The 14,640-nt window shown below is 40.8% G+C and overlaps 1 protein-coding gene across 1 annotated transcript in view; it reads right to left on the bottom strand.

Annotated features, from left to right (window-relative positions):
- TBX15 (T-box transcription factor 15) overlaps positions 1-14,640 on the bottom strand; it is a 101,392-nt gene that overhangs the window by 22,660 nt on the left and 64,092 nt on the right. Inside the window, exons 3-6 of the mRNA XM_027091027.1 lie at positions 14,537-14,638; positions 12,812-12,983; positions 11,527-11,694; positions 2,627-2,691 (exon numbers count right to left, since the gene is read on the bottom strand). Of these exons, the coding sequence (XP_026946828.1) occupies positions 2,627-2,691; positions 11,527-11,694; positions 12,812-12,983; positions 14,537-14,638 (507 nt within the window). The remainder of the gene's footprint in view (positions 1-2,626; positions 2,692-11,526; positions 11,695-12,811; positions 12,984-14,536; positions 14,639-14,640) is intronic.

Consider the following 14,640-nt stretch of genomic DNA (forward strand, 5'->3'; position numbering starts at 1 on the left):
AAACTGTTAGCATGATAAAGCACAAAGTACACAGACTCTGACATCAGATGGACTTGGGTTTTCATCCCTTCTTCAATTTACTGTGTGACACTAGGAAAGCTGCTTAAACTCTCGGAGCCTGTTTCCTCATTTGTAAAATACAGGTTGCTTTAAAGATCAGAAAGAATGTAAGTAAAAGGTCTGGAACACAGTAAGTGTTCAATCACAAATAACTTCTATAATTACTGATATTACTTAAAACAGCCTGCAGATTTAATAGGACATAATGAAGAATTTCCATGCGATCAGAAATAAATAAATAAGGCACTGACATGGGCTAATGAAGATGCATAGTTTTGCTTTCCTGGAGTTCTTACAAAGAAGAGCAGCCCACCAGGCAGGACAGGCAAGTAACTGTCTGTCCTGAGCAGTAAGAGATTCACCAGCCTTAAGGCAGACACAGGCCAGGGCCAAATGATGTGTCAAGGTCCTTTCTAGCCCAGTGAGAGGACAGAAGAACCTTGGGACTTTAACTGAGCTGTCATCACAATTTCCTAACCAGAGACAAATGCTTCAAGACACAAGGTCTTAATCTCAAGATTAAAGCGTGGCTCCAATTCCCAGCGCAAGCTCTAATGCTGGTCAATACAGCCAGTCTATTCCAATTTTCTGTTCTAAGTCATGCCTCTGAAAAACAAGGAATCCAATGGGATGACAAAGCAAAGAAAAAAGAGACAAAAAGAAAGCAGTCTTTGGAGTGCCAAGAATAAAATAAACAAATACTAAATGCCACTGGAGATGCAGAAGGAAAGAAAAAGAAAGTAGTTGGGTAACTAAAGTCAGTAGGGTTGGTCTCTGGAGACAGATGGTGACGTCTAGAGTGGAAATTCTTAACTTTTGGTCACAGACATTTTTGAAAATTTGAAGAAAGCTGTAAACCTCTCCCCAGAAAAATGCACATGGCTCATCCACACACACGTTTCCTTTCAATATCTGGGAACTCACAGAACTCCTGAAATGCATGCGTGGACCCCAAGCTAAAGATCTTAAACACCCTAGAGGCTTCTTTATGAAAGGCCAGCTTCTATTTGAGCTCCTTATCACTAACAAGTTCCTCAATAAGCCCAGAAGGCAGAGCCCTGAAAAGGAGGCAACAGGAAATGGCTCACAGGCATGTTTTGTGACCTGGACATGGAATAGAAACTAATTGGGAGGAAGAGGACTGTCTATCTGAAATGGAAGGAATAAGTATTGGCTTCTTCATTGGCTAAATTTTGAAAACAAAGGCCTCTTATTTTAAACAAAGAGTCATTAACTGGAAAGCATTCAGCCTGGAGTCCATATGCCTGAGGCTATACAACTAACCAGTTGCTTGACCTAGAAAATATTACTCAATTTTGTCATCTTCAAACCAGAAGTTCAAGTGAATTTTACTTAATAGATGTGACCTTAAAAAATTCTGAGGAAAATGAAATTTTAAAGAAATCTAAGTGTATTTTAAATATGATAAAAGTTTCATAAAAAGTGCTTTCATAATTCATTTTGTAAAGAAAATGATCACTACACACATCTGATTTTTAGCATAAACTAGGTTCTAATATAATGTGCTACACAGTTCACGAGGTGATTCTAAATATAATATTAGATAGTTTATCTGAAAACTCTTGAAGAGAAAATAGCAAAGATAAATCCTGACAAACTGTGTCATTCAGATGTAAAAAAAAGGCCCCCATATTAGGAAAATGTCTGAACATTAAAGTAAATAGTTATTGCAAGGTCTACACACTTACAGGACACATGTGTCATATTTGCTGTTTCAGTATAGTTCATATAAAATGAAATTTTCTGATTGAATAATCTTCGATGTATCTGCATTCCCTGCCAATTTCAGCTCTCTCCTAACTCTCTGTGAATAACAGATTTTAATTTTATATATGAAGAAAGAGACAGGAAGGATTTAGACAGAAGCAGAGTTAACCAGAAAAATACCACAGTCCCTAAGGCTCTTTACAACAGGCACAAATAGTCCTACAAACGTCACCAATTCCTAAGAGTTCCACAGTATAACAACCTAATCATAACGATGATGCTGGGTCATCAAGAAAGAGTGTTCTATAAACTCTCTTTACTAAAGCAGAAAACATCTAGTAGAGTTTGGAAACATTTCCTAGGAGAAAAATGGTCAATTTTTAAACGAAGTTTTAGCTCTTACAGGGAATACTTTTCTGAAAAATTTTATTTGTCCACAATTCCTTTTTCCTGATAATGAAAAATAAAGGAGCTATTACTATAGTTGCTGTAGCCACCTATAGACACTTATCAGAAAAAGTTGCAATCTTTTAATGACAATAAATCACTGTCAAATTTGTTTTAAGTGACTAAATTACCAAGTAGGATGCAGGGAGAAAAACACCATGAGGGATTCAATCTGATGATTTACAGTGTGTTAACAAAGAATTTGGAGAGTTCAACCTTTGGGGGCAGCTTTTTGATTCTTGGATTCATTTCTCTTTACCTGCGGCAGCACAGTTGCCTAGCATGCAAACGTTCTCCAAAAAACCAGAGCCAGAAGCCACCAATGGGGCTTGGAGAAAAGAATGTCATATAGAAAAGAAAGGTCAGTGAGTCTCTTGCCCACTTTGCTCACCTGTTTCTTCCAGAATCTCTGAATCCTTTAGCAAAAGGGTTTCTGTCAATTTTTAATCTGGTGATCTGGAAACAAACAAAAAGAGCATGAATTGTATTTATATTAACTGACTTCTTTTTTGGTTGCTCCTAGAACGTTAGTAAAAATCACTCTGTTAACAACAGCTGTTGTTTTTATTTCGTTTCCTCTTAGTGTGAGATTTAGATTGAAGTTGATACAGGACTTGGTCCTGGCACACAGACGTCTGACCCATCGGACCCACATCTCCCTAAAAACCAAGGTTTTCCCAGTATGCGACTCTGTAAACTCTCTTCTGCTCACCATCCTTGCCCCAAAATGGTGATAAATCACTTGCCCAGACAAGCAAAGGTATCAAAACGGAAAATTGGACAGTGGTCAGATCCATAGTGCCTGACACACAGGAGACAGTTGAAACATGCTTGTTGAATGAATGAGTAAATGAATGAGTGAGCAAGTGAGTGAAGAACGAATGAATGGGTTCAGTCAATCCAATCAGTGCAATCAGGTCACCAGACAACATGCCTCAGCCTGAAAGAACCAAATAGTTGACTGCGTTTCCCATTTCACTTAAGTTGTGCCTTTCTTGCCGCTAGGGGTTGTTCATTTGATGACCTAAAATGGTCTTGTAAAAAACACAAAAAAGTAGCTGGACTTTTGTCAAGGTTGCATCCAAAGAAAAATCTACAAATGTGGGACGGGATGGGGCAGGACACAGTGCAACTCACCCAGTCTCCAAGTCCCACAAGCCAATCAGAAGAAACAAAGAAGCAGCTTCATAAGGCTAAGCAAATCCAGTGCAAACAGTTGTATGACCTGGGTTGGATGGGTCCTTAGTAGACATCTGGTTCGACCTCCACTCAGTGCAAGAGTCCCTCTCTATTGCATCCTATCTTAGTCCCCTCCCACTCTGCAACCGTATATATTACCCTCTCGCCTCCAGACTAGAATGGCCTGACCAACGAATTCCATCTGCGCTCTTGTGTTTCCGCCTTTAGCCTTTGTCATGGAAGGCATTTGGATACCTTCTGTCTGAACCTGATGTTAATGACTCGCTACATTCAAGCGATAGAGACTTAGAGGTGGGGGTTAAGGAGCTCAGGAAAGGAGGAAAGTCACTCTCAATAGAAGGTAATTCTGAAAAGAAGGGGATCTCATTTTCAAGACCCTCTTCCCATTTCTGATCACTGTAGAATTTATCACTAGGATGGCTGAAGTTGTTTCTTGTGTTGCAAATCTTTCCAAGTCCCTCTTCTGTCTCACTTCGTCAGAGTGGAATTTCCTAAAGCCACATTCTAAAGGTCTTTAAAACGCAATGTGAGATTCTGACAGACTCTGACTTGAAAGTACCAAAGTTTTTCTTTCCCCCTAAACGTCCTTTGCCTCTAGAGTGGCACACTAATAATGCAGTACTCATAATGAAGCAAAAGCAATTTTACATCTATTTTATAGACCAGAGCAGGAGCCTGAAGCGTTGGCTTTCTAAAGTCTGGCGTCTGCCCTGTGAATATTGTATTGAGTTTAAAGACTGTCACTGCTTTTCTGTTGTTGACTTAAAATCAGTTCTTTCTTCCTCCATAATCCCCAGCAATAAACCACACACCATATTTTCTTTTCAAGTTGGGGTTATAATGTTTTATTTTCTCCTTCGAGTTGGCTTATCCTGTCTGACTCATTTATGATAGGGGTTTCTGATATATGATTGTGCTGCTATGTTTTGGGGGCACAGACCCCTGTAAATATAACGACCTTCTATTTCACGGTCCTGGGAGAAATGGTTGAAAACCAGTTCCCCAGAGCTCCCTGTATCACGGGCCAAGGAGTCTGCATGGAGATTTAATAGACAAATGACACCAAATGTTAGGAAACACAACACCTCTCTACTTGTTTCAAAGCTTTTATTGTGGGATTTGGACCGCTTTATGAAGAGTGTGATCGTGCTACTCATTATTCATTTATTATCAAGTGCCTTTTGTGTGCAAAGCAATGTGACAGGTAGCACAGGTGACAGCGTGGCAGACAGTCAGTATACGGCTGTGTATCATCCCCCCCAAGAAATTTATAATTGAGGAGAAAAAAGAAGACATACATATTAATAACTACAATGTAAAACAGAAAGTGATAAGGCTTGCAATAAAGGTAAAGTGCCCCAAGAGCTTAGAGGAAGCAGTAATTGCTCCGAGCTGAAAGGCTCTGGGGTTCCACTTTAGTGGAAGCACGTGAGCCAAGCTGGGAAGGATGCATAGGATTTTCATGAAAACTGCAAAAAGGGGAGAAAGGAACAAGGGAAGCATTTCAGAAAAAAGGTCCTATGTAAGCCATAGAATTGAAGTGGGAAGGAATGAAGCATTTTTGAGAAACACTGAAGATTCCAATTTGACCAGAGCACAGGGTACAGGAAGAGAAGCAGTGAGAAAGAAAGCTGAGATGCTGGCCTGAGGCCACATCATGAAAAGCCTTTACTACCCTGCAGACATTTAGATACCTTATAGGTAGAAGAGAGCAATTCTAGCTATCCAAACCAAATTCTGATCCCAGTTAATACTTGTGCTGACAACTTTAGGTTGTATCTACAAATAGCAAGGGTAACAGTGAGAGTATTTTGGAGGAATAAATCAATGTATTCACAACCTCAATAATCCTTAGTTTCTAATAGTCCCATGGTTTCCATATCAAGAAACTCCTGGTAGACTCAGTATAGAAAGGGATGCAAATGACAGCTTGCTGTCCTACAGGAGACAAGGATGTTGCATAAGGTGAATTCTCATCAGGTAGAAAAAGAAGTAAAAATCCTCCCCTTCCACTCCAGTGGAACATGAGAAGAGAGGAGAGAGACAGAAGAGAAGCAATCAGTTAGACTTACATGTGCCTTAGCTTTCTACTCAAACCAAAATCCAAGGGCGGTGGGGGAGACTCAGAGGAACACGGGCAGGGTCACCTCCATACACACAAGGGGGTGGCTGCACCAGTATAAGTGCTGTAGGAAGAGGCCTGAGTTAGGATCCCCAAGCCTTCCATGGCCCTTCGGCAGTGGGTCAGGGACTCAGAGGTCCTCACATGCCATGACAGGGAAGGCAGGGCGACCCCGACACAGAGGTGCTACAGTCCAGACAGGAGTCAAACAGAGGCCCTGGATGAGAACTGAGGTGAGGCTGAGTCATTCAGGGAGGCCCAGGAGGTCCAACTGAAGCAAGAACACAAAAGCACAAGGTCAGCAGTCTCCTGCCAGTAAAACAAATCAACACAAGGAACCCCAGGACCAGCCCAGACCTGACCCCACCCAGCAGAGGCCAGTGAGGCCCAGAGAACAGCACAGGGGTCCACAAGCAACCACAGTGAGGGCTCAGAAACCTCACTGCCTCCACCCCTGCCCATGCACCGTACATCTAGAGGCCGTCTGGAGGAGGAGGCGAGGCCCATTTGAATAGTTAATTTTCAACCCTCCCCTCAATTATATTTATCAACTAGGCTCAAATATGGCGGTCGATCTCCACCTCGTCACCTTAGACCAGGTCAGTGTCGTATTTTGACTAAACTACTCTAAATACTCTTCAAACTGATCTCCCTTCTCCCACTCTTTTCCCTGTCCAATCTCTTCATTCAGCAACCAAAGCGATCTTGGTTAACGCACCATAGTTGGACGATGTCCTTCCTTCAGTGCCTACCACTGTGCTCAGAATTCAATCCAAACTCCTTGCCTGGCCTTGCGGGGCCAGCATGCCCTGACCCCTGCCTATCTCTCCATCCCCGCCCACCCTCCCCTGACTCTGGTCCCCAGGCTCCAGGCAACCTGAGCTGCTCTCAGTGCTGGCATGTGCCAAGCTCTTTTGCTGCTCAGATTCCTCACGTGCACTCTACCTCCAGACTGAAATGCTCTCTTCTGTACTCTTCATATAGCTGACTCCTCATTCTAAGTCTGAATCTAAATGTTATCTCCTGAGAGGCATCTTCCTTGACCCATCCCTCCAAAATAGGATATTTCTGCCACTCTCTTTAACTACACCCTCTTTAATTCCATCTTTACTCTTAACCCAGTTGGTAATTATACATTTATTTTGTTGTTTACGTATTTACTATGTGTCTCTCCCCCTAGACTACAACTAGGAACCCTGTCTATTTGATATACCATTTTATGAAACAGAACCGAATATGACATGCTATTCATGCTCAATGAATATTTGTTCAGTGAATGCATGGAGTGAGGGAGTAAATGAATGAATGAGGATGCGGGAAACAGAAATCACCAGTCCCAAAGCCATCACAAGCCTTAGAGGATACAAATCAAACAACTCCCCCAATCCCATTTGCTTTCACTGTAGGCATTACAGACAAAAGTCTTGAATATCTTTCCAGTCAGAACAAGGTCTATTAGTAACTTCCATCGTAGCTAAAGCTATGCCACAGCAGTCATGCTCAAACTTGGTCTGATGATAATGAGGCAACATGGAAAATACAGAGGCTGTGGAAGCATTTTTCTTCCCTGATTTTCTTTCCATAACCTTATACTGATGTGTATAGTCTGAGTTATTGAAGACTATGGGATATAAGGGGGTAATTACTGGCTTGCCACCATTCATTTCAATCATTTTCCCTCACTATTTTGCCTAGTAACATAGAGGCAGTTAATAAATGAGGTATACCTCACCGTGCACAGTGCAGACAGAAATAGCACAACCTACAAAGAAAATGAAACCTGAATATTCTCAGTATAATTTTACAGGACCAAGGCTCAAAGAGACTTCCCTTATTAACACTCTTATTTTTTTTTACCATATTGCTTGAAAAGCATTCCATCAGGATAAAAAAAAATTTTAAGCCAACATAAAAAAAAAATTCTGCACTGATTTGATTGGAAAGTTAGAGCAAAACTGGCTCAATAGTTCAGGATCTAATGAGTGGCTCAGAAATCCTATTGAATTTGCTTATACAACCCTGGCTGTGGTTTCAGACTTCCTATGTAGTTCATGTAGCCAATTCTCATCAAGAAATAAGACTGTATTACCTGAGGAGAACATGGCTGTGTCATTTTGAAATCTAGTTTCCTGTTTGGAAAAAAGAAAAACAAATCAAGGTTCAGCAGTCTTTTTCCCTTAGAAAAGACAAAGACTCTGCAATGGAAATTTCCTGCTAATTCCATGAGGACATATTGGCGTCCCCTTCTTCCAAGGAAAAGCATTAAGTGTAGGATCACCTTTATTCCCACTTCTACCACCTCGTTCTCCATGATGAGAGTCTGGGCATGGTGTACTTTCCTCTCTGCGATAAGCCTGCCAAGTTGGCACTCCAAGAGCAAATAATAGTAATAATAACTTCAGTATGCTAGTGGCCCTGGGAGTCTATGCATCAGTCAGCAAGGGTGAGAAGGAATGGGAAGGGGGGAAAGAAAAGCATAATCTATTTCATGAAAATAGAAACTCTTTCTTCACACTTCACTCCTACTTATATCCAAGGAAGCAGAACCACGGATACATAAGGAAACTGGTAGTAGAGGTATGCTGGCTAATTATTCAGTCATTTTCCAAGCATGTAGTCGGTACTATGCATAGACTATAAATATCTTAGAATTATGGAAATGGAAGGGTCCTTCCTCCTCATTAGTGGTTTGTGGGCTTCAAAATGTCATAGGCCAATTCTACTCCCCTCCCCTTCCAACATGTGAAGGATCAACAATGGCATTACAATTTTTTATTCTACCAGATAAAGAGAATTAACAGCTCTCTATTATCTCCTGCCATCATTATTCCATAAAATAAATGAGATTTTAGTAACAAACTGAAGCCCAGAAAGAGAAAATAGCTTGCTCAGAGTGACACAGGTAGCTAGTGGAGAATTTAGGACCAAAACCCAGGTCTCCAAATGCCTAACCCATTGCTATCTGTGGAACAGGACACTGCCTTTCCTTAGGAAGGCTAGGCAACAGTTCATTTCAGTTCCGTTCCCTCCATTGTCCTTCCTGACTTGTGCTCCTCCGAACAAGTCCCTGAGAGCAATGAGGATCTATCGCTGACTCTTCTCTCTTTCCTTTCTCATAGAGTTCCTAACCCTTCCCTTTAAAAAAAAAATGAAGTAAACAACTTTGCTTTAAAATATTATTTGTTCTCAATCTAGAAGGTTGAAGGAAATAAAAACACAGTAATCACTGAATATAGCTCACAAAAGAGAACAGTTTATGCTACCCAGCATCTTCATGACAAGTCTGAAAATTATTGTTAGGTAACAGATCTGACTTACAGGATGCAGACCTCAAGATTCCTGGGGGAGAGACCTGAGGTTAGTTTGCTTTATTAGAAGGCACTGTATCCTATTAAATCATATCTACGCAGCTAAAGGGAATGTTAAACAATCACACTTGATTTACCCAGGGACTGGAGGCTTGTTAAACAGGCAAAAGCTGTTATCTAGATTTTAAAATGGGCAGAATTGAGAATGACTCATCTATTTTGAATGTCAGCACATCATGAATTCACTAACGTGACATGAGAACAGAGAGATCAAGGTAGTTACCTATTGAATATAATACCTTCGAGAGCCCATGTAGCTCCTCCAATTCCCAAGAATCTACTTTCTTCTTAATGAGCAATTTATTCTTTAAAATTGCCTCTATTCCCCACTAGCCTTCATGCCTGTGCAGGTGCAGGTATTTAGCAATGTAGGCTGACTACTGACAATTTGATGCCAGGTTTGTGTCAGTTCCCTCGTCTAGTCCTTAAAATTCTATGAGGCCAGGACATTTTCAGACCAGGAAACACAAGTTGAAAGGGGTTAAGAAACTTGCTCAAGGTCACACAATTCACCAGCGAAAAGGTCAGAAACCAAACTAGATATGCCTACTACCAAGTCCCATGATCTTAGTCATGGCATCCTACCCCCACCAAACCACCACTGCCCCACTCAAGTCCAAATATAGACAAAATATTTATATGAATGGAATGTACTCAGGTGCAGGAACACTGTGAAATAATGCAGAGGAAGTGAAAGGGATTTCAGGTACCCATGTTTGGTCTTCACAGTGAGCTGTAGGTTTTTAGTTTTAGCTTGGGTTATACTGACCCTTCTTGGCCTCTAGAACCGATCTCAGTGAGGCAGTAGAATGGTCATTTATCAGTGTTCTAGTTTGCTCTACCAACTACATTCTAGAGTCATATTTATTGCCACATCTGTCTGTCTTCATGAGAAAGTAATGATAAAAATGGCGGCTGGGGTAGTCTTGGAAAAAATCAAAACAATTTTCCAAAGAACTTAGACTTATATTCCCCCTTTTCTGTAACACAGTTAATCCCAGAGTTCCAGTTGCTCAAAAGCCATGTCTATATTGCTGCTCTGTCTAGCATCAGAGCTTAAAACATCTTGATTATTAAAGTTTTCTGTAAGGACTCTCCACGGTCTCTGCAATTTTACTATCTGAAGAGTTCGAGAGAGCTTAATAATTTTAAAATAGCGTCCATGGCAAACTAAAGCTCTTCTTCTACTTTAGATCAAATGCGGCATCTAAAAGGAAAGTCCAAAGTTGGGAACACTTTACAGCTGCTGAGAAAGCCCAGCAACCGTAGAGCACTTAACATTTATTGGACTAAAGGGTTGTTGTATATCAAATTCCCCTGAAGGTAGAAAGCATCTAAGGAATTTTATCAGGACGTGCCATGAAAGATAGAAAAATTCTTTCTACTGTATACGAACTAAAGATTGTATCACTCACCTTCATCTGCCTGTTACATACTAAGCCCTTGATAAATATTTAGTAAATCAATGTTTTTCCTCATTGCTTTCTTTGTCAGAGCACAGTATCCATTATAAAAGGTATTAAGTACGATAGTATACGTCCATTTTGCTCCAAGCAGGCCCAAAATAAAAGTAAGAAGACTTTCAAACTAAATAAACAAGCAAAAACTCTGTTTTAGAAAAGAATTCACTGCAGGATCCTACGAATTAGACAATTTACCAAAATAGGAAATACAATCTAACTTACAAAAATGAGATTCACATACAACTTTCAGAGAACTGCATGAAGTGAGATCACTTGTGAATCCAACCAGTCACCCTCCTCAGAAAAAGAACATTGTTTAGAAATGCCCACAGTAATTCCAGACTTGGCCTCTCTCTTCCCCTCACCCACTCACTGTCTAAGTAGTGTCTCAATGTCAGAAAAAGCATCAGTTCTTCCACAAAAACTTCCCTCATTCCCCAAACCAAAACAGAAAAACAAACAAAAAACTGTGTCCACATCTCTGTTAAGTTATTCCACTGTATTATCATTATGTATTTATGTGTCTTTCACTCCACTAAAACTCTTCTTTTCTTAGGGAGAAATGCCTTAATCTGCTAAGCTTAGAATATCGTAAATTCTCAATAAACATTAATGGAATGAATGAATATATTACTAACATAAAAACATACACATCTTAGGGTGTGGCTGGCGAGCACATGGAGGCCAATTTAGTCTGAAAGTGTAAATGGAAGCAGTGGGTCTGACATAGAGTTTGAGAGGCTTGATGACTTTGATGTAGCCTGATGGACGGCTCCACGGAGAGGATAAGAGGGAAGGAATGAATCAAACCTCAGGAATTTCAAGTGATGAGGAACATTTGCCAGGATGTAGTAGAGATCATGAAACATGGGTACAAGTACAGAGAGACATGAAAATGACTTAGGAGGTTTGGTCCTCCTGGTCAAAGATCTTGCCTCTGATCTAAATCTAGACTCTGACAGCTGCTACTAGGCATTACCCCCTTGTCATCACCAGTGCCGCGTGTGCGCCGCCAGCCTGGTGTCTCTCATTCCAGCATTTCAGTGCCATGCAGAAGGACTAAGCACTTCTTACAAAAGGATGAGTAAACTCCTTTAAAAGCGGCTGCAGCAGGAGACTCTCCAAGGCAGCCTCTTACCTGCTGGTTCTGATAGGCTGTGACTGTGGTAAACACGGTCTCAGGAAAGTTGAATGTTTTCACTCCATCCCCAACAGGAACGGCTTTGGTGGGTGAAAGGTCGCTGCTGAAATCCTTGCGAATCACATGAACCCGAGGCTGGTATTTGTGCATAGAGTGAAGAATGATCTGAAATGAGAAGGGGAAACATTACTCCAGCGTTGTCTCTAAGGTCCCTACATCTTTTCCAGCTCTCATGCAAACAAAATTACAGGATAAAAGCGTTACAGGAAGAGCACAGTTTAGAGGTGGGATGTATGGGAAACTGGAAATCAGTGTACTTTCCCATGGCTGGAAGGACTAAGTGATCGGATAGCATCACATCACATGAAACCATGTAGCAAATATCCCAATCATAGGGGGCGAGTGCAATATGTTTGCTTTAATTGGATAAATACTGAATGAATTGGTTCCAGTACCAGCAGACATCACTCCACTAAAAGGTCTCAGAACCTCTGCCATGTGACAGTTGTTCCCTCCTGCTTCAAATTTTCAGCACGAGTTCATCTGTCTTTAAATTCTACAAGCTATTATTTGCACTTTGTTATTGATTTTACGGACATTCTCTCATGTCATGTCAGAGTTAAGGGTATATGCGTCTTCTCTCTTCCTTGGAAAATTATCATGTCCCTAAAGATAGGAGCCATGGTTTTAGCTTCTTTCATCTCCCCATATCATCCAGTATGGATCCCGGCATTCAGGGAAAATTCAGTATGTGTTTTACTGCCAAAAATAAATTAATAACATCAGTTGCACCAATTATACCTGGCAAGCCTTACAACCTATTCTTCTCTTATAAATTCATAAATTTCTTGACCAATCAGCCAGAACTGTCCCCCAACAGTTTCCCTGAGTTTACTGCCCTGTGAGTTATTCTATTAAATACTGTGATTTATTCACCATTTTAAAATGTGTCCTCTGTTTCTGTCGCTGAATTCTCCTGACTTGACTGTGAGTTCCTGGAGTACAAGAGTTCTGTCTGATAAACACAACCTGACTTACGGCAGATGTTTGCTAAATGTTAGATTTGTAATAAATGTAATTTCACAAAAGGAAAAAAAGACTTTTATGCTTACTTACTTAAAATGACTCAAAGATTCATTTGAGATTCTCAAAATCTCAAATGAATTTAAGAATCTCAAAAATATTCTTATTTTACATGTTTGAAAAAAGCCTGGGGCTAGTCATTTCTAGAGCAAAAAAGGGGGAAGAGGGAGGAAGAGGAAGATGGGATTATTTGACTCACATGTCCTTGATCATCCAATTCATTGTTGGTCAGCTTGAGTTTGTCGAAACTGACCACCTGTCTCATCCAAGTATCTCCAGAAGCTAGAGAATCAGGGTGTATATAAACTCTTGGGGGCACAGGGGAATCAGCATTGCCAGCCACCATCCACTTGGAGCTGTGATACACATATCTGAGACAGAGAGGGAGAGAGGAGAACTCAGACACAGATGCAGAGACGGAATAGAGGCCCAGGAAACAATTAGGGACAGGAGGGAGGAGACACAAAGAGATGAGAAGAATGGAGTAGGATGGATTAAACAGAGAATACAGAGGAGAAAGGGAGAAGGGTGGATAACCAGGGAATATGAAATAGAGATGGAAATGGAAAACAAGATGGGTGGGGGAGGGCAGGAAAGTGTTGTAGTTAATGATCAAAGCTGCAGCTCTCACAAGGAAAACATTCTCACAGTCCTTTTTCTTTCTTCTTCCTCTCCTTGCCTTGCACCCCTGTGTGCACACAGGCATCCTGAACCCACGTGTTTAGCTATGGAAAAGGTATTTTACTGCAACCTTTCACCTTTCAAATGCAAACCATATAATCCATTGGCCACTTGTTCAGGATTTGGTTCCTTATTAAAAACATCTTCCATATTGTCCTATAAAACACAGCCATGTGCAGAGACCCTCCAAGCCTCTCACTTGTTAACCATTTCCTAGCTAAGAGTCTGAATTTAGAAGCATTTCAATGAAAACCTAGTTTTGAACATCATCATCTTCCACATTATTTTCCCACAAAGTCACTGGAAATGAGACTAGGTTAATCAAAGTCTTCCCAATAAGTGGGAAGACTTAGCAGTGTTTCTGGGAATGGCTGCACTAAGGCAGAGACCTCCATTTTCATTGAAATGGAGGATGTTTTTAAAGAAAAGAGCATCTCCCCTCCTAAGTCCTACATCAAGACCACTTCTTTCTTAGCCAGCTCACCCTCTAAGATACAAGTAATGGTCTTCTCTATTCACCTCTCACCTCCAAATTCATGGGCTCAGGGCCAAGTTCTGAAATATCTCAAAAATGAGCCATGACTCACTGATTTGATTGAGAGCTCAGGAGATCAATTAAGCCACAACTCGTTTCAGACAAGAACTATGTGTAAGGCACATGGAGACTATGTTGGCTTTTAATGGCTTTGAAGGAAAGTTATTTAACAAACTTGTTCACAACCCATTTTAATGAACAAAAATTCCCCTTAACTAGATGTTCTTCTTGAGGTCTTACCCAATTCTCCCATTCTTCCCCTCCATCATCCACAGGATAATCCCTCAGATATATGATTGAAGGTACTGTACTAATCCACTTCTCCTCCCATTTTCCAAAATAAATCATCTCAACTCACTTAGTATTTCACAAACCAAATCATTCAATATGTTAATCACTTTCAGTGTTAAGTGAGTTCGTTTTAGACTTAAGATCCATTTGACTTTTGCTGCTCTGGCAGACCTTATCCCACTCTTTAGAGAGATGTAAGGAGGATTCCAAACCAAACCATTACTGGTCTAACTTCCTACCTCTAGTGACTACCTCCTGTCTGGTGTTCTGCCACAGGCCATTGGCATGTCCTCCATCCTTGTTCCTTATCCAGTACATTGTACGGTGCACTGTTAAAATGCTTCATCTAATGAGTTTATAGAACCATCCTGGGATACTGGTGATGCCCACAGTTCCACATCTCAGAGTCATCCTTACCTGTATCTTTTATTGTCCACAGGTACAATGTCCATTGCTATGTAGTACTGCTGGTGTGGATCCAGGCCAGTGATCTTCACTCTCATGGCAGGAAACATCCTCCT

The sequence above is a fragment of the Aethalodelphis obliquidens genome, unplaced genomic scaffold (genome assembly GCF_003676395.1).
Source record: "Aethalodelphis obliquidens isolate GAN/ISIS:26980383/991018 unplaced genomic scaffold, ASM367639v1 scaffold70, whole genome shotgun sequence".
NCBI lineage: Eukaryota > Metazoa > Chordata > Mammalia > Artiodactyla > Delphinidae > Aethalodelphis > Aethalodelphis obliquidens.